Source organism: Erigeron canadensis, chromosome 3, assembly GCF_010389155.1.
Source record: "Erigeron canadensis isolate Cc75 chromosome 3, C_canadensis_v1, whole genome shotgun sequence".
Lineage (NCBI taxonomy): Eukaryota > Viridiplantae > Streptophyta > Magnoliopsida > Asterales > Asteraceae > Erigeron > Erigeron canadensis.
In genome coordinates, this window is record NC_057763.1 from 46,886,015 (window position 1) to 46,905,174 (window position 19,160).

Below are 19,160 nucleotides of genomic sequence, written 5' to 3' on the forward strand. Positions count from 1 at the left end.
GATCAAAGCCTTATAAAATGGACATAATAAATCTTTTATATTAATATTAGGTCAATATTTAGGAGACCTTAACTTTGAGATACTTTAGGATTAATGTGATACGTGTATGATAGGTTTTGGCTATCGTGGGCATAGTTTGATTGTTAATTTTAGAATTTAGATTAATCGCAAACTAATCGTCGTTCTTGAAGAATAACTTTTGCTATATTTAGTGATATAACATTTATCGTCATTTTTAAAGATTAGCTTATATATTAAAAACTTGTTGTTCCATATATATATATATATATATATATAATTTGTTGTGCTTGACCTATGGGCTCTGTTTTAACGCTCGACCAATACCTATAAATCTTTAAGGACGACCCTGTGTTTTGCCTCGTCTAATTTAACAAAACAATCCCAACACATTAATGAAATCCATATGTTTTCGCTTATTTAATTTAGTTTTACTCTTTTTAGAGTTTATATTCATATACAATCCATATGCATTCGGCTAATTAAGTAACAGAAACTATAAGTCCGAAATATTCAATAATGAATAGGGACTCTTATTATGGTATCATGATCTTAATGTCAAAAGGCACATAGACGACCATAAGTCCATAACACCCTACATAGAGTCATCATTTTTATAATAAAGGAAAGGTCGTAGCACTTCCATGTAACCAACTTTAGACCGAACACAATATGGAATCTGCACATGAACATTTTAAAAAAGAGAAAAAGTTTGTACAGATCGTAATATTATCATGTCTTAGGGATTTTTTAGAATCTTAGTTAAAAAGTTTTATAAAACTTACAAGTTTGATGTTTTAAACATTGGTCTTTATTAAATAAGTTAAGTGTTTCCTCCCCACTGTCGGAATTCAAATACGTGACTCAACTATTTGAATTTTAAAATTGGTTGTTAATTTCATTTACTCTTGACAAACAACATACAACTACGGTAAGACCTGGCAAAGATCCTAGATAAGAAATGCAAAAATTGAATTAAGTATGACAATGCATTTATCGTTCTAATTCCATAAAATCAGACATTACATAATCTTAAGTTATCATTATTCATTAAGTCAAAATCAGTACATTGTTCTAATTTGCTTTTCGTTTATATATTTTCTTTTTACCACTTCTATATTTAATCAAGCAAAATCTACTTTATGTCTTTAAAAGTTACACCTTTCTTTTTAAATATTTTTTATTAAATGACTTTAACTCAAGTACTTTAAATAATGACTTGCAAAATCTACCTTTATTTTGTGGGTTGCTTTTAGTTAAGGGCACATTATAAAAAAATCAAAAAAAAATTATACAAAAAGTAAATCAAAACTTAAAAGAAAAATATCAAAATAACAATCTTCATATTAGTAATAAAAAAAAAATTAGTCCTAAACCTCATCAATCAATCAATTGCAATGTTTAGCTGGCAATTGATCAATCAAAAGTTCAGCTAACCTAAAAATTAGTTTTTCAAATTTTAAAGTTATCTAAAACTAAGTAGAAACTCATATGATGCATGACTCAATTATCTATAACGAAATTTGATGCATGACTTTGATTGCCGCAAATTAAAACCTTTTCTTGCTTGCTTTTTAGTCATGATAAAATAACTTAAATTTTACAATATTTATTGACTTAAACATGTACACATTGCACAAATACTCTAAACAAAAATATAAGCATAAACGAAAGTGCATAAAACGACAAATTGCATAATTGTAAACATATGGATTATTAAATTAATATTGTGTGTGGCCTTCTTAATATTTCTTCACTTTATCACTTTAATTTGAACAATCCTTGTAGCAATTAAAGTTAGAAATAATTATATAATTATCATAAAATTTAAATTAGTGAGTTTTTATATTAAGTTGAAAATGTTTCTACTTTTCATATGTTAATCAAATAAATGGTTATACTAAGATTATTGAATAAATTGTAATTAAGTGGAATGGAAATGGATTTTTTAATAGAATTTGTCGAGATCTTTAATAGTGGCCAGTATCCACTAAAACTAATTATAAATGGACCATAATATGGTTACATGCATATCATCATATATTAACATACATTTATTTGAAAGACAAGTTTCATCCACCTATATTTGCATATAATAGGACGGTACCCGCAAAATGCGCAGGTATTCGTGACAGTGATGGTGTGGTGGTGGGGACTACTGTTGGTGGTAAAAACGACGTCAAATGATTTAGATATTTGATATAAAAGTAATTGATATAAATGGCTAAAATAGATATTTTGAAAAATAAAAGACTAATAATGTTTTAGACTTTTTCCCTACAATAAATTAATTTCGGATCATATCATAAATCCACCGTATCTACTTTTAGTCAAAAATGATAGATTTAGAAAAAGCATGCTTTAATTGCGGACTATGTCACACTCAAAACCTGCCGGCTTTCATTTGATATCTAATAAAATAAATAGCTAGCCCAACATATATAAAATGAAGTGAAAACAACATACATTAACAACTCTTATTTTTCATACTAATTAAAGAACACTCTTTGTAAGAAAAACTACGCAAACCAAAGATGGGGTTTTGGTTAACTACTCTTGTTGCTTGTTGTGGTGCCAATGAATGCGATTCAGTGTCGCGATCATCAGTGACACTCACGTCTTTTATATCAAAAAATAATAACGATCATAAGAATCTTCTTGTTGGTCTAGTCCACAAAGACAAAGTCGATGGTATCGGTAAGAAAGGCAGAAAAAGTGTAAGGCAGCCAATACAATGGCGGCCATCGTTATTCACAATTTTTGAAAACGACGTGGTTATGTTTGAGAGGATACAATTGTATGTGAAGCCTTGTAACAAAGGCAGGAAAAGCACAAGAATGTTAACTCCAAACTTTACATCTTCTGGATACAACAAGAACGAGTTTGTGTAAGTTAATGAGTCTTTTGTTTACATACATTTAATAGGCATATAATTGACTTTGGGCCATCTTTGGGGGCTTTGGAAGTGAATATTGGCTTGTAGACCAAGAACTGAATATCAATTCTTTATAATTTCAGACATTTGCTCGCGGTGTTATCGCTTTCAACTTTGTTCTAGCATACTGTCTGCTTGAATGTCACTGTTAGGGTTCGAAACAATAACTAATTACTAACTCGTCGTTCTAAAATAAATAGGCACATAATTGTGATAGTCCAAAAACAATCATACAACTATATTTGTAATATTTATATAACTTTATTTTGTGTATATATATATATATATATATCTATATCGATATGTGGTTTGATTTTGGGTTTTTATTTGTCTGTTTGTATTTTTTTTCAGGCTACGAGATTCGTGGAATATGGTGTCACCCATTCCAACGGCGTTTGTGATTTAGTTTTAAAGCATTTAATAGTCATACTATTGTAATGTAACATGTATATATGATGGTACGTACGTACGTACGTGTGTTCATGGTTATGTACTTGAAGTAGTATTATAACTGTTAAATTATATATGATGGTATGTATAGTAAATAAGAAATGACTGTTCTATTTGATTAGAGACTCAATGTCTAATAATTTATTCTTCTTCTTTTTAGAAAAGAAAAATGTTAACGTATAGTTTGTAAATTATAAATAATTAGAGAATCTTACCATCAGATATCGTGATTCAAATGTCGATCTAAGTATTAAAATGATTGTAAAATAATAAAAAGAGTAATGTGTCTTTTGTTTTAGCTGATAAAATGGTTGTATCAAATTAGTATATATACTAAAATCCCTGCAGCGTTTTGCGTGCCAGCTTTTTTTTTTAATTGTTTACTATTTTGTTTCAATATATATAATATACCTACACAAACTATTAACAACAAACTACTTTGGTAGGTTGGTTGAAAGGGTTGCTTTTGACTTTGAGATCAGGGGTTGGAAACATGCTTTTTAATTACTTTCTTCGACTTTTTGTATATGACATATAAATATATATAATTGATTATTTTGTAAACATCTCTTACCAAATACATATATATCTATTTAATTTTAATTTTTACATACATATACTTTTCAATATTATTTTATTCACTTCGTCAATTTTATATATTTATACGATTAGTTAAAACAATTTTTTCAGCCTCAAAAGTACAAGTACGTATGAGAATATGTATATCAGAAATGTTAAACAGATCGATATCAAATTTTTACATGTTATCGCATACAATGAATGAAATGTTTCTCCAGGCAACGCCCGGTTGACATATCTCATTAAATCTGAATTTCAAATATTGATATTCTAACTCTAATTAATACGCATACAATGACCAACATGTCTAACGTTAAAAGACCGCTGACTCCATTCATTGAGCACGCTCGATGAAATATGCCATCTAATCCGTAAATGGTTGGTTACCACATGGTGATGAAGTGGAAAGGTGAAACTAGGACGCTGACTCCATTCACTAAACGCAATAAAAAATTTGTATTTTATACTCGTATTAAGACAGATATAAAATATGTTTACATTCACTTAACTGGAAGAAAAAAATTTAGGTAAAAATGGTGAATCATTAACAATGTTCTAATACTTTTTTATAAAATAAAAAAATTAACTATGTTCTAATCTCTATTATTAATAAAAAAAGATTGTTTCTAAAAGAAAAAATCTTATTACAGTACAAAAATATAATTATTTTAATCTAGCATTTTCTTTATTTAGTCATCATAGTATAGAATTTCTACTTAAGTCAGGGGAAAAAAATAAAAAGAAAACGAAAAAAATAGCATGAGAAAGATCGCAAAATTAATCTTATTTTCTGCATCGTTAGTTTGTTGAAAGCGAAACCTAAAATCCAAATCGCTGCTGTTTCGGTGAGTTTGTTTGTTTCTTTCAATCACTTATCAAATTTGTAATTTAATCTATGTACAGTATGTATATAATTTGTTTTAGTCAATCAATTAATCCATCCGGCCCCATATTAGGATTAATTTGATTGCTTTTATTTTTTAAACCGTCTTTTAATTAATTGATGGTGTGGTTGTTGTTTTGCATGTGAAGGAGATGGATGGTGGTGTAATCAAGTATCATAATGTGGAATTACCAGACGAGGCTTCCAAAGTTGATGTTATCACGCAAACAATACTTTCATTTGGAGTGAAGGTGAACAAGACTCTTATATTTGTCAACACAAGAGAAACGGCTGAAATGTTAAAAACGGCACTTCTACAATTTAACTTTGATCCAGTAGTTCTCCATTCTTCTCTTAGTGAAGAGCAAAGGGGCGGCATCATCCATCGATTACATAAAGATCATTATTATGAAATAGTTACAACCGATCTTAACATCGATTCACGCATTGATCTTTCATTGGTTTAACTACCACTCCTCCTCCTTGCTTTCCCTTTTCATGATTTCATTTGTCGACGATTAGTTTTAATTACTTTATACCCGTCAGGTCAATGTGGTTATTCATTATGATCTGCCAATAATGCCTTCCACGGAAGAAGCTGCTGCTGATGAGCCTGACGTTGAGTCATATATAGCTCTCTAGCTCATGGTGACTAGCTATATATAATTTCATTAATTGCAACAATCATTTGAGTTACTCTTTAGTATGTATCTATGCATATGTTTCCTTAATCGATCCTTATGCTTTCTCTTATCTGGATTGCTCAACTAATGTTTACAGATTTATCTTCAATGGAGATTTTACTCTAAAGTATATGTGATATTTTTGCAAAACATTCAAGTTACCAAGTGCATATGCTTCTTTAATTTTGCTAGATTTCTCATGATTCCTTAATTTCCATGTGCAATTTGTATGCATTATTTATTGATTGTGTTTCAAACTTTGGAATCCCTGAGCCTTTTAACGCTATCTTTTCTTAAAAGTATAATATTGATTTTCTGCCTTCATCTATTATCAAATTGTGTTTCATACTTTTCTATCACTTTAGTTACCTTTCATGTGTTCCGTTTAATGTCTGTCTCCAAGTTATATGCATTAATTTATTGATCCTTTTGTCTCATACTTTGAAATCCCTAAGCATTTTAACATGAATAGTTTAAAACTATACTTGTAATATTGATTTCCTACCTTCATTTGTAACCAGAAGAGGCCAATTGTGATCAAAAAGTTAATTATAATCTTGATGTAATTCTTTTACATTATTTTTGGACTTGTATCTTCCTTGTAATTAATGCATGTCCCTTACTCGTCACTGTGACTCATGTCCCAACTAATGTAATGTAATGTTTGACTTTGACCTGGCTATATTTGACTATCGGTCAACCATAATCTATCATGTCCAGCCATCAACAGTGGCAAAATGTACGTACAGTTGAAGGTGTGGATATCTTTATTGGTTTAATAAAGGACTAACTAGCTAGGGAAATGTATGTATGTTGTCGGGACAAATGAAAGTATTATCAAGAGGAGAGGATGATATAAATCTTTACAATTTCTTCTACTTCATATATAATGCAACAGGGCCAGGGTGTGTATTCAACCTGCTGTGTGGTACTAATAAAGATCAGATGATAATGGAAAAAATCGAAGGCCACCCGAACCTTATAAGTGGTACCAAGGTAAGTGTTTCTTGTGTGTTGTAATAATCATGTGCTGTTATTGGTAACTTAGGATCAGTTAATACAAGATTACGATACTACAAATTAATAATACTTTTCTTGTGTGCAGGTAGTGACGACGTGGAAAAGTGTTGAAGACTTTAGGTCTGCTTACATTGTTGGTGATACTTGGTGAAGCTCGATCTCATAGCTGCATGCGGGGTCCTTAGTTAATTACTTTTAAGGCTGTTTAAATTATCATAAACACTGGGGCATAGGTAGCTAGCTTGTGGAGTTACCGTGACACTACTAAACCAGTATTGGGTTAGGAAATCAAATTAGTATTATGTTGTGCCGACTATACAACACATCGAATCCTCTCTAGCTGTAGTGAAGGTTACGGTTGTGCATATCAGCATATCTGTTGTTTCCATTTATTATTTTTTACTTCTTATACTTTTAGGCTACGAGATTCGCTTGATATGGTGTTACCCGTCACAATAGATATCAAAATACTTTTTTTTTAACAGCAGTGGTGATTGAACTTAGCGGCATGCCTCTTCATCGTCCGGTAAAGATCGACCACGTCACCAGCACAATCAATCCGAGGCCATTACTGGCGGTGGAAGTCTCACTACCGTTCTGGAGGAAACTAGCTAATGCTAGAGAAAACCCCCATGCTCCACCTCATTGGTAAAGACTTCCCAATATGTCTTTCAAAGGTTTTGAACCTATGACCAACATTTGGCTAAAAGACATAAGGGGCATTAAATGTCCAGTTACACTAAATTCCAAGGACAACAGATTCCAGGTGTTGATCATATGATCATGCATGAATGGTGTTACATTGAATCTAACTGTAGCCAATCTAATCAAATCGTTATCATCGATTGTTTGCAGTTACATGTACATATTTCTAACGGCATAGTCAAAAATGATATTTTTTTTCTACATAGAACAACGTCCTGGTCTAATAAAAGCAATATATATTTTTTTTATTAAAAGAGTTGTATTCATAAGAAACCACCAAATTTGGTGAGATCCAATGTGTTAATCTCAACAATCATCAATGGTTAAGATTAAAAGCAAACTCACACAAGGAAGGTCGATCTTCACTGTCGTTATCTCCGATCAGCGGCGTCACTCCGGTGAATTACTCCGTTTACCATTGCCGTTTAACAACTCCGACGAGTCAGTTCCAATCAAATTTGATTGGTAATCACCGCCGCCGTCAAACAACTCCGGTGATAATCATTTTTGTTTTCTGGTGGATACGGTACGGGTGTTGCCCTCATCCATTTTAAAAGGGTTGTCACCGGACGCATATGTGAATGGTATAGATTTGATAGGCGGCGATCCAACAGATGATGGCGGTTTGATACGGTACGGGCTCCGACCTAGCCGTTGTCAGCGCCGACGCGGTGGCTAAGAGAGAGACAGAGAGATAGATCCAGCGACTGTGTGTCTTTTTATTTGTTGTTGGGTGGTCGGAGATGATGGCGGTGGTTTTGGTCGAAGAAGATGGTGGCAGCAACGATTGTCTTTTAATTTATTTATTTTACTAAATTAGTTTTTTTAATTGTATATAGATTCAATTTCCTTATTAGACTTAGAATTAAACTCTAAATTATAGGCTTTTTAATATAAAAGACATTATAACCTTATTTAATTAATTGTTTTCTCATTGATAAATTATCTCTTTTTCTTCCTCAATTCTTCAAACTTTTATTACTTATATCTAATACTATTTTATAAAGCAGTTTGCCCTTTTTTAAAATCTCAATTCATGATTTGAAGTACCTAATATACCTTTCTTCTTTATTCACCAATTTAAACATCTTTATCGAATATAACTATAATAACCTTAAACTTCAACCAATCATTTTTCGGGTAAAAGGGATTTTACCTTTGTAAGCTTTTGTATAACAAACTTTAAAACCAGGCAACATAGTATAGTACTAAGTTGACTTTACAAAATGTTCCTGGACAATAGTGCAACACACATCACCTATAGCTAAAAAACAAACCATGGGCTTAACATAAACTAAAACTGCTAGGAATATGAATTACACATTATTAGCTAATGAAACAGGGAGATCCCAGGCAGCTAGTAAACGCTCAACACTACTCGTTCTCTTATATCTTAACGTGACCAGCTTAAGCTTGATTGTAGAAATAATGGTTTCAGAGAGAACATTAGGTGATCTTTGCAGTCTTTGTGAATAATCTAGTATTGCGCTCCTACCAAATGAAATAAACAGAGGCAGCAAGGACAAGTTTTTCTAATATAACATGCAGTGACTTTCTTTTCGCTCTAGACATCAGGTTAGCAATAATAGCACTCCAAGAAGAAGGAATCGGAAGAGGACCAATCATTTTTCTCTCTGTTCAAATCTTAATCACTCATTTTTTTTCCTCTTCTCCATAAATCATTTTATTCTTCTAATTCATTCAAAATCTTTTATCTCAAAAATCGTATATTGATAAATTATAATAATTGTATGGGTCATGCTCCTTCATTAGAGATGTCATTCAATATACTTTCGACGAATTTTAAAATGCAAAGGCGAACCCCATACGGATAAAGCATTTGGCTATCACACTCTTACTTATCACTTTCAATGACTTATCACCCCACCATCTCACCGCTGCGACTCGTGAGCACTTTCCCTCGTTAGTTATAATAAGTTATTAACATGAAAACTTCAAAAATTTGAGCTTACGATCTGAAATCACAAGACTATTTGTCATCATCCATGATGCTTACAAGTTCTGATTTTGATGTGATTCTAAAAAATTAAGGTAAATCAAAACTTTAACGAAACATATATTATATTTTTGCATTATTGTTTTTATAATTTAATTTCGATCGTCGGTTTACTTTAACCACAATTTATTTTATACTCACAAATCATGTATTAAGCATATTCGAATTTCTTTATTATACGATCTATATAGCTACCGTACATCGTACGGATATTAGAACTAACCAACAATCACAGCAATGCCAGTGTAGGAATGACACTGAACCTCAGTGATACAGGATTCACGGAGTGAAATGCAACCCTCACACAGAGAGCATAAACATATTATAACTGTTAAAGAATATGATCACGAACGGCATCAGGTGTTTTAAAGATGAAATAAAGCAAGACGTAGAAAAACTAACACAATTATAATGATGAAATGTTTTAAACTTCCATATGATATTATCAAACAAGATCTGGGTCAATCAAAAAAGAGTTTTTTGTTGATCACAGAGCATCAACTTAAACTAAATACGACAGCAGAGAAGAATTGGAGATCATGGATGAATATCAAGACACTGTCAAATGCATAAACATCTTAAAACAAATGATGTGTGCATCAAATAAGCTTTTGCTCTTAAGTTAAAATCAAACTTCCTGATAAATAACGCACTAAGCAAGAAGGTAATGTTTTCTCCCACTCGACTTTTCTAGTGATCATGGGGGTGTCACATGTCAAGCAGACGCAACTTGAACTTCCCACACATAATTTCACATGTGAGAGAGTATGGAACTATTTAAGTGGACACAACCGCCAGTGGACATGCAATCTTTGTTGGAACCGAGTCCTGAGTTCTGAGCTTCATCGGTACGTTGAAAAATTGATATATTGTATGAAAATCAGTGTCCATTGATATGAGGTCTACTAGCAGGTTGGCTTGTTAACCTAGAAAATGGAATCTGGCTCTGCCCAGGAAGCCCTCTCTGGCTAGAGAACCGATCGGTGGCTACCTTGGGATCAGAAACAGATTTAGAAAAGGCTTGGGCTAGCTCAACTGCGGAGGCTGCTTTTCCATAACGGGGTCCAGCCTGCGGTGCAGGGTCCACAGGTTTGCGCCAGGTTTCCGGTGAAGGTGGTCTCTCCAGTGGCTGCTGCTGCTCAAGGTCTCTGCTGCTCTTACGACTCTCATTTCTCCAGTTGCTTCTCCTCTGAGCATCTGATTTTTCTGCATCCCGTCTATCAATGGTCTTTCCAGTTCTGTAATGGTCAAGGGACTCAGGTTTCCCGTTATGGCGCGGGGTAACGATATGGTGAATGGGCAGATTCTCGGTCCTGGTGATGTCCTTTTTCATCCTGAAAATATATAAACAATATAAAGTTCGGTCAATAGAAAATTAATTTACTGCAATCCTACTAGACTTTGGTACCCAAAATAACAGGTGGCAAACTGGCAAGATACACTTAATGTGTTTGTCTATTACAAGTCAAACCGGTAAAAATTAAAAGGAAAAAAATAGCTAGAGAAAAAACAGAAAACTGGTTATATTAAATTTAAAAACATCATTGCATAAAACATAAGCCTTCCAAGTCATTTTATCCAAGAAGATAAAATACTATTGAGAGAATACAATTTACATAGATACTTTGAGACACTAATTATTGGTAAGAAATAAATTATTCAATATACTATTCTAGTAAACCCGACTTGCCATCCTAGCACAAATATCAACGATCACCAACTTTTTTGATCAATAACATGGAAGTCTAAAAAAAATTAATAAGAAAAAAGTCAGAAAATTGTTTCAAGTTTCTAGAATCTAGACTAAAAGAATAATACTTGGGTGGTGGTCACTTCAGGTTTCTAAAAAGCAGTTGTAGGTAATTATGTACCTATTAGGAGACTGGATCATGTCATGATTAACAGCAACGTCCTCAACTCCCCGTTCTTTCAGAACCTGATACCATGACCAGCAGAAAAATCAAAACATATGTCGAACAGTTCGGTCATTTATCTTAATTTAAAACTGTGAAGGTATCCGTAAAGGTTAGTTAGCCAATGCATGACTTGATGAAACAGCTTGGCAAATCATCACATCCAAAATAGTCATTCGCTTTTTTTTTTTGAGGGGAAAGGAGAAGGAGAGAGAGGAGGGAGGGGGTTCCCCTTAGGAGTTAGCACATAACTGAGTTCATATATCAACATGTACAAAATGACAAGTCGAGTACTTACCAATTCTCGAGGGCGAGCACCACCAAACAACGCATTCCTGTAGGGAACATAGCCATTAGTTATGTAACCAGTAGAGGGAGTAAAAAATAAATAGATAGTCTTTAAGGAGGAAAACATATAACTATGGATATGATGAATTGCTTAATTAGTATCGAAAAATAATTTGCTTGGCATTTGTCTCGGGCAATGAGAATTTTCTATTTCATTACTCAAAAAGCAATTTAATAGCAACTACTTCGGAACTGCTTAGGATAGCATGAAAGAATAATATTACGACATTAGATTAGCAATAAACACTACTCCAGAATTCACATCAAATCTGCTCACGACGGTCATATCATGCAAACAAAATTTAACGGATTTCCTAACATTTGTTCAAGGCTCCATGCATTTAAGCACACTTAACACTACACTACTAAACTCTCTACTGTGCATTCCTTTATATGTAAAAAAAAGGTGATTATGAATTCTTAAGGTTTAGAAATGATGAAAAGATCCATTGTAAGAAAAAAATCAAGGTAAATAGCAACGATTCCCTGGAGAAGGCATCTGCGTAGGGACTATTTTCCAGCAATCCTTTTTCAATCATTGGCATATATCTACGCTATATATAATTCTACACTTCTACGTCAACATAAGTTATACGGAGTATAAACAACTTGCTTCCACCGTTTGTATACAGCCCCTGTCCCCTAAATCAACCCCATGCACACACAACACAATTCCAAAGAGAATAAAGTATTCAACTATCAAATTTGGTTCAATTTATATGATATGCAAGCATAATTACTTTTATTTGATGATCTCAATAGGCCATCAATGCCGTAAAAATCAGAACTTTTCAAGATAAGGTTTCAGGTTCCACTTTATCTAATTCTGGGTTGTTACTTTAATTTTATGCATGGGCAGGGACAATTACATCCACCAGAGTCGCACAATTCTGGTGAAGTCATGATTTAGAGATTTCGATTCACTTTCTTTCAAAAGAGATTTATATATAGTGCCTCTATAACGTATATTTTCCCTCACTAGTTTCGTCATCTCTATTACTCTATAGTTCACTGTTCAAAAAAAATAAAAATTTACTCTATAGTTCACAATCAGCTTATGTTGATTATAAATTTGAACATTTGTCAAGATGGGAGGTCTATTTTAACAAGTTTGTAAAAGGTTATAAAATTTAACCTAATAGACGAGCTAATAGTTAAAAGGATAGACCTAGTTTGTTATGAGATGTTTCTTTTGCCAACTGCTAGTGCAGAAAGCAAAAGCCAAGGAACTAAATAGTAAATTGTAGAGGAACCCTTTATGTGATTCACTCTAGTTTTTCAAAATAATCCAAAGACATTAAAAAGACCAGAATAAGAAGAAATAATGAAAAATAGCATTATGCTATATGTTTCATTAAATTAAAGATGCCCATCAAGACAAATCCAAAAAGCACCTATAATATATTAAAAATGATGTAACAAAAGGTAAAGATAAATCTTCCCCAACATAATGCATGAAAGATATTTTATCAAATAAATATTTAAAAAAGCTTTGAAACAGTACACCACAAACCTTTCTCTTTCAGTGCTCTTTTCCACTTGTTCAAGAGGTTGTGACCGAGGCTTTAAATTCACTCTCGGTCGCTCAATTGCTTGATGAGCGTCCTCTGGTCCAGCTACAGCAGTATGTACCACGGAACTTGCATTTCCATAAGTTTCATTTCTGATTTCCACCATAACTGGCTCCCCTGACAGTAGGATATTCTACAAAAAAGAAGACAATTAACATCATGTAAATCATCAATAATATATTCAAATGTATAAAACACATATCTCATCTACTTAAAATCACCTGCTTATAAGCAACCGGGGGTTCCAAAATTTCAACTGGTTTAGATCTTGGAAGTAACTTCAACTTAGGCCGCTCAGTTAACTCTGATGGTACAGAAGGTGGCTGACCTTGAACCCCATCATTTACGGTCAGGCTCCTGTCAGCATGTCGAGCCAAAGAAGCATCATGAAACTCCCTCCCACTAGTAACATCCGCCGATCCTTGGGAAAACGTGGTGTGTGTATTTCCCTTTGCTAGCACTTTGGCTTCAGGCTCCGGATGTCTGATGACCTCAACATCCACCTGCTTATTTTGGTTCGAAAGCCAGCGACCAGAAGTCACCTTCTCAAGTGCACTTGCATGAGCTAACTTGGTTGCAGCATCAGGAGCAGACCAAGAAGCAGCAACAGGCTCCGAAACTCCAACAGCCGGTTTCCTAGGTCCCCACGCATTTGGAAACGTCCCACTGACCGTACTTTCAACAAACCTCTCACTACTTTTGGTGTACGACCTCCCACTACCAACGTTAGCCGCTTCACCAAACCTAGCAGCATAAGAACCACCGGTGCCACTACTAGAGAACTGCGACACAGGAGTAGTCGACGGTCGAGCAGGCACATTCCCAGCCGACGGATAATCAACTTTCACTTCATGCCGAACCGGCACACCACCACCACCACGGATATTGTCATCACTTACAGTCCTACGTGGACCAGAACCGCCATCCAAAGGCTTCCTTTCATCTTCATCAAAGTTACGGCCGATCTGCACATTGTGCGAAAGAAAGGGAGTCTTGTCATCAAAAGTTCTAACGGAACCGGCGGAGCCCGGTCGCAGTCTGTGATCTTGCCGACCCATGGAATTCGACCATGACATATTTCGATCAAATCCAGTATGATTCATAGGCCTCACAGTCCTATCATTATGACAATTAAATGTAAAAAATCAATAATAAACATCTCCAACAAAAGATCTCATCCATCAGAAGATATTAGTTCCACAATCAAATAATAATAAATAAATAGTTTAATGACCTAGGGTTTCGAGATTCTAATGAACTAGATAAAATTATAAGTAGTAGAAAGATCAGATCTAATACATGCTTTAACTGAAATCATAAATCAGTATTAAAAAGAAGAAAAAAGAAAAGAAAAGAGAGAGAGTACTAACACGCCGGGAGCGGAAGGAAGAGGAAGATCGGAAGGAATGGAACCACCGTGGAAGTCTTTCAGGGTCATCGTTGCTTTCTTCTTGGCCATAATAACAAATACTTTTTCTTTTCTTTTTTAATTTTTGGATGATGTGTAAGTATGCGTATATATGTGTATCTGAGAAAGAATGAAACCTAAACCAGGGAGAGACTGTGTGTTGAGTTTGTATTGTAATTGTTTTTTTTTTATTACTCGTATTATTTATCTCTCTCTCTCAATCGGGGGGAAGGAAGGAAGGCAATTCAGAAAGAGACGTTCGCGTTGGGGTCACGGCTAAATTAAAAAAGAAGCAAAGCTTTGTTGTTTTTTGAGTTCGAGTCTGGTGATATCGGATAATGCTCATTGAGTGAGTCGGTAGGCAACTCGGGTATTCAACTATTTCGATTTTTTTTCTATTAGAGTATATTGCATAAATGGTCCCTGTATTATCACAGGATTTGCAAGCACGGTTTAAATTTCTGCAATGGGGCATCCATGACCCCAAAACTACGTTTTAGTTGCACGCTTACGTCTATTGTCCACCTTAAAGTCTTCGGTACGAGTGAATAAAAAAAATGAAAATATTGGGAAAGAGAATAGATACAAACAAGATAATGAATATAAACAGAATACAAATCTTCTCATTCTCTTTTCTCTCTTTTCATTCCATTGTATCAAACACCTCAATCACGAGTCACCCCACCCTGCACCATTGTGCTAGGTACCCAGGTGATGCTTGTCATGGTATTATGTTGAAGGATGCAATTAGTATTCCTTTTGTCTTGTTAAGTACTATATTATGTAAGTATTAAGAATCTCATTTTGAAATATTATAAGATCAATCCCATATATTTTTTTTTTATTTTTTGAAAAGTAGATCAATCCCATATTTACACTCATGTCCGCAAAATTAGGCTATGGTAATGACGGTGACATGTGGTTGTGGATTCATTTTACTGATAACTAGGAAAGCTAAAAGAATAGGCCTGGATGCATTTTACTGATAACTAGGAAAGCTTAAAACCTATATGAACAACCCTGTGACAAAATCACAAAACACCAGCACGGTGTAATTTTTGATTTGATCGAATTTTCATTCGAATTTTATAACTATTTGATTTTGTAAGATTATAAAGCTCATTCAGATTCTCAACACATGTGAATAACCCCGGGGAAAACAAAGGAATAAAGACAAATCTATGTTCATTATTACAACCATTTGTACTTGATACACACAACGGGCATAATCACAAAACTACAGCAGCACTTCAGCAGTACAGATAACCAGGGGTCCAGGGCCTAAACCAACCGATATTACAGAAAAGTTTGAGCTAGAAGAAAAATGAAGAATCCAGAACTGATCTGTGGTTTTTCCCCAGGTTACGCCCTCGAAGACACTCCAGGTCAAGCACTTGAGAATGATCAATGAAAAGATTAACCTGTATATTAGACAAAAAAAAAATGGATAAACAGATAATCATACAATGGAAGGACCAAAGAAATGATTACAGGTTTGAAGGGCAAGAAAATACATTGGGACCATATTGCTTAATGAACCATTCAGAGGTTTTGGAACTTGATGCTTCAAACATGGTCTTTTCGAGGCCAAGCCGCCCAATCACCTTCGCTATGATGTCCGATCGAACAGAATCAGCATATCTGCACACATCTTCAGCATCAATTTGTATCATATCCGCTCCAGCTTCCAAGCATCTCTCTGCCCTTCTGATTAAAAGATCGACATCCTCCACGCGTTCTGCATTTTAGAAACAGTTATTTTCATTTCCCACATTATGCAACTTGTGTTAATCGTAATCTCAAGACTATAATAACATGATGATTTAGTTTAAGGTGCGTTATAGAAACCCTTCCCTCAAAATATCTTGATCGCTAAGTAAATACAACAATGAAACAATATAGTCTCTCCACCGCTCTACATTTACACAAAAAAAAAAGCAGTCTGCATGAACAGTGGACTAGTGGAGAGAAGGATAACCGTATACCAGTTGTCCGGGGAGCTGGAACAACATAAGCCCCAAATGCTCTTGCATGGGCTGGGGGAATGTCTGCCTTGTTGAACTTCACAGCAAATTGAGGATTGGCTTTAAGCCCTTCGCTCTTGATAATCCGTATGTATCTCAACAGAGTTTCTTCAGGAAGTTCAAGTGATCCCACGTTCAGCTCTACTGTGTCAAATCCCAGTTGCTTACATTCCTGTAAAACATTCATACAGCTTAGAAGGACAGATTTCAACTTATATGATTGACATTCTCTGACCAGGATTACCTGTATGTATTCTTTAAAAGAAGATGAGCCTTTTTGTAGCATATATTCAGCCCAGTCACCGGTACTAACATAGATATCATGTTCATGAGCCAATTTTGTTGCTTCTCTAATAAAGGACTTGGGTATCAAACTTTCGGATCCTCCTGTAAACTTTAAACCATCAACAAACTGTCCCATGGACTCCAGCATATCCTGTTCAAGCATACATACAAGTACAAGTAAGAAAAACAGTAAAACAATTGTTTTTCCCCACAAAAGTTCTAACTTATTTCATGCATCAAACTATGCTACCAAATCATCCCGTTGAAATCATTAAACCATAAAAGAGAGGTAGATCATCCCTCCTATCCCACACATCATTGAAACAACACTATAATCTTCTGGTAGGACGACAAAACATAATCACTAACACTTATCAAAGGACAAAAATGTGGGCAAACTTGATCACATAGCTTTTATGTTACAGTAGTACTGTATTTACATGTGGTTTCAAACAGCAATTAGCATAACTAAACTGCCAATAAATGTGTTAACATGTCGAATGTAATTAGTTTTAGCCTTGAGAAACGTAGTATAGATCTGTCGAATTCTATAGATTCACGGTTCCAGAAAGCAAGGCATAATAATACTCGCATTATATAACGCAAAACCCCATACCCTTTTTATGGTTACATTTTCCCAGTAAAAAGAATATCGTATCATACCCTGTGTAATCTATTTGAAAATTTATTACATACAATGCACATGAATAAAGTTTCATACACACTATGACAATTCATGATTCTAAGATACTAATCCTCCCTATTTAAAATGCATTATAAGATGTAAGTAACTGCTCAGTGCCGCCTTCTACGGGTTTTGAGCCCCAGTGTCTCGACGGTGTATTGGGGAGGTTAAGATGTAGGCAGATAGAGAGGCTTCCAGTTTCTACCTAAATGGTAGAAAATGCATTATAAGATGATCATTGCTATTCAGTAAAAAAAAAAATTAAAAACAACTTATTAATTCTTTCATCAATTGAATATAACTTTAAAGAGAGAGAGAGACCTGGAGCAAGTTGTGAGAGAAGAGAGAGGTGTGGTTTGGGCCGCGGATCTCCGTGACACCGAATCTGCGTGGTTTCTCAGGGCGATCTTCTTCGTCTTCCACAAAGCTCTTCCATCTTCTTCTATTATTATTATTATTATTATTATTATAATTGTATACCGCCATTATATCAATTCTCTCTCCTCTGTCGATGGATACCTACCAACCTGCCTAGCTTAATTAACTTAATGTTGTGAACTGATTTTGATAATAATATGTGACGGAGAACTGGAGGAGAGAAATTGGTGAAATTGAGAAGCAGATGTTTGATAATGGAAGGGTTCTAGAAAATGTTAGAAGAAGCGCATAATTTCCATTTTTTTCATTTTCATTTTTCGTATTTAGTACGTACTATCAATGGATAGATGGATGTTTCTGGTGTTTCTTACGTGTCAGTTTGCCACGTTAGTTAAATTCAATTGGTATCCTTAAATCGAATTAACTAGTTTTTTCTTTCACTAAACTTTTTTTTTTTTATGTATAAAATAATAAATATATAAATACATAAGCTAGTTTTGTTAATTGCCCTTAAACTTTAGCTCAATGGTTGAAAGATCATCCTTTCTTGTAAAAGGTTTTGTGTTCAAGCTTTGAGAAGGACATAAAAATTAAGTCTCTTTATGAGGACTTGACTTGGGTATATACACAGGTTCAAGCCTAAGGGGGCATAGTTTACCTCTATTAATCGTCGTGTCTTCTGGTGGATTAGTAAAGGGTTTTTCCCCCATCGAGTATTTGAAATAGACATTTTTATTTGGCGGGAGCTCTCTAGTGCGGACACGGTTAAGAAAACGTATGCTAGACCTCTCACTGTCTAATCGCGACACAAAGTTTCCAGCAAAATTTACCCTTAAAAAAATAAGGTAATAATTGAGAATGATAACTCATGACTATTGGTTTTTTTGCTTCATGATTTCGATGTTTTTATATTAACTACCAACACATAAAACAAATAAAGTTAAAAATAAGATAAGAAAACGGTCTAGTAAAAAAAAAGGTGTAAAATACCTCATTACTACTTGGCTTTTTGGTTTTCAGAAAAATGATGTTTTTATATTAACTACCAGTCTACCACTACATAAAATAGATTGTTCTAACTACCATTTTAGCACATTTCTTCTCAAAGAAATTGATCCACAACTCAATTTCGCTAATTTGAAACCAGGCACTTAAATTTGTTTTTCATTTCTTTAATCCTTTGCAATAGCACAATCCGTAGTTGTTCAAAAAATAATAATAATAATAATAAAAAATAGCACAATCCGCAAATAAGTGA

General features: G+C 34.1%; 3 protein-coding genes and 1 long non-coding RNA gene across 4 annotated transcripts; 2 read left to right on the top strand and 2 right to left on the bottom strand.

Moving 5' to 3' along the window:
- Positions 1 to 2,488: 2,488 nt before the first annotated feature.
- On the top strand, positions 2,489 to 3,505 carry LOC122590445. Its single transcript, XM_043762649.1, has 2 exons — positions 2,489 to 2,905; positions 3,305 to 3,505. The coding sequence occupies exons 1-2, from the start codon at positions 2,553 to 2,555 to the stop codon at positions 3,357 to 3,359; spliced, it is 408 nt and encodes a 135-aa protein (XP_043618584.1). The 5' UTR covers positions 2,489 to 2,552; the 3' UTR covers positions 3,360 to 3,505.
- Positions 3,506 to 4,743: 1,238 nt separating this feature from the next.
- LOC122590666 lies at positions 4,744 to 5,466 on the top strand. The gene is made up of 3 exons (XR_006322580.1): positions 4,744 to 4,827; positions 5,015 to 5,326; positions 5,412 to 5,466. It is a non-coding gene; the product is annotated as an uncharacterized LOC122590666 (long non-coding RNA).
- A 4,368-nt stretch (positions 5,467 to 9,834) lies between these two features.
- On the bottom strand, positions 9,835 to 14,818 carry LOC122592867. Its single transcript, XM_043765186.1, has 6 exons — positions 14,493 to 14,818; positions 13,344 to 14,238; positions 13,065 to 13,255; positions 11,502 to 11,538; positions 11,162 to 11,226; positions 9,835 to 10,624 (listed from the first exon to the last, which is right to left on the bottom strand). Exons 1-6 carry the CDS (start codon positions 14,579 to 14,581, stop codon positions 10,171 to 10,173), a joined length of 1,731 nt encoding a protein of 576 aa, XP_043621121.1. The 5' UTR covers positions 14,582 to 14,818; the 3' UTR covers positions 9,835 to 10,170.
- An 880-nt stretch (positions 14,819 to 15,698) lies between these two features.
- Positions 15,699 to 18,182, bottom strand: LOC122592515 (protein HEAT-STRESS-ASSOCIATED 32). The gene is made up of 5 exons (XM_043764764.1): positions 17,846 to 18,182; positions 16,799 to 16,990; positions 16,516 to 16,726; positions 16,045 to 16,268; positions 15,699 to 15,951 (listed from the first exon to the last, which is right to left on the bottom strand). The coding sequence occupies exons 1-5, from the start codon at positions 18,008 to 18,010 to the stop codon at positions 15,844 to 15,846; spliced, it is 900 nt and encodes a 299-aa protein (XP_043620699.1). The 5' UTR covers positions 18,011 to 18,182; the 3' UTR covers positions 15,699 to 15,843.
- Positions 18,183 to 19,160: the final 978 nt, after the last annotated feature.

What these genes read in the sequence shown, in the direction of transcription:
- LOC122590445 (XM_043762649.1), top strand. Translation starts at nt 2,553, where the DNA reads ATGGGGTTTTGGTTAACTACTCTTGTTGCTTGTTGTGGTGCCAATGAA. An exon ending in TACAACAAGAACGAGTTTGT is followed by an intron (nt 2,906 to 3,304) that starts GTAAGTTAATGA and finishes ATTTTTTTTCAG; the next exon opens with GCTACGAGATTCGTGGAATA.
- LOC122592867 (XM_043765186.1), bottom strand. Translation starts at nt 14,581, where the DNA reads ATGGCCAAGAAGAAAGCAACGATGACCCTGAAAGACTTCCACGGTGGT. An exon ending in AAGAGCACTGAAAGAGAAAG is followed by an intron (nt 11,539 to 13,064) that starts GTTTGTGGTGTA and finishes TGTTCCCTACAG; the next exon opens with GAATGCGTTGTTTGGTGGTG. An exon ending in GTGCTCGCCCTCGAGAATTG is followed by an intron (nt 11,227 to 11,501) that starts GTAAGTACTCGA and finishes TCATGGTATCAG; the next exon opens with GTTCTGAAAGAACGGGGAGT.
- LOC122592515 (XM_043764764.1), bottom strand. Translation starts at nt 18,010, where the DNA reads ATGGCGGTATACAATTATAATAATAATAATAATAATAATAATAGAAGA. An exon ending in TCCAGCTCCCCGGACAACTG is followed by an intron (nt 16,269 to 16,515) that starts GTATACGGTTAT and finishes TCTAAAATGCAG; the next exon opens with AACGCGTGGAGGATGTCGAT. An exon ending in TTAAGCAATATGGTCCCAAT is followed by an intron (nt 15,952 to 16,044) that starts GTATTTTCTTGC and finishes TCTAATATACAG; the next exon opens with GTTAATCTTTTCATTGATCA.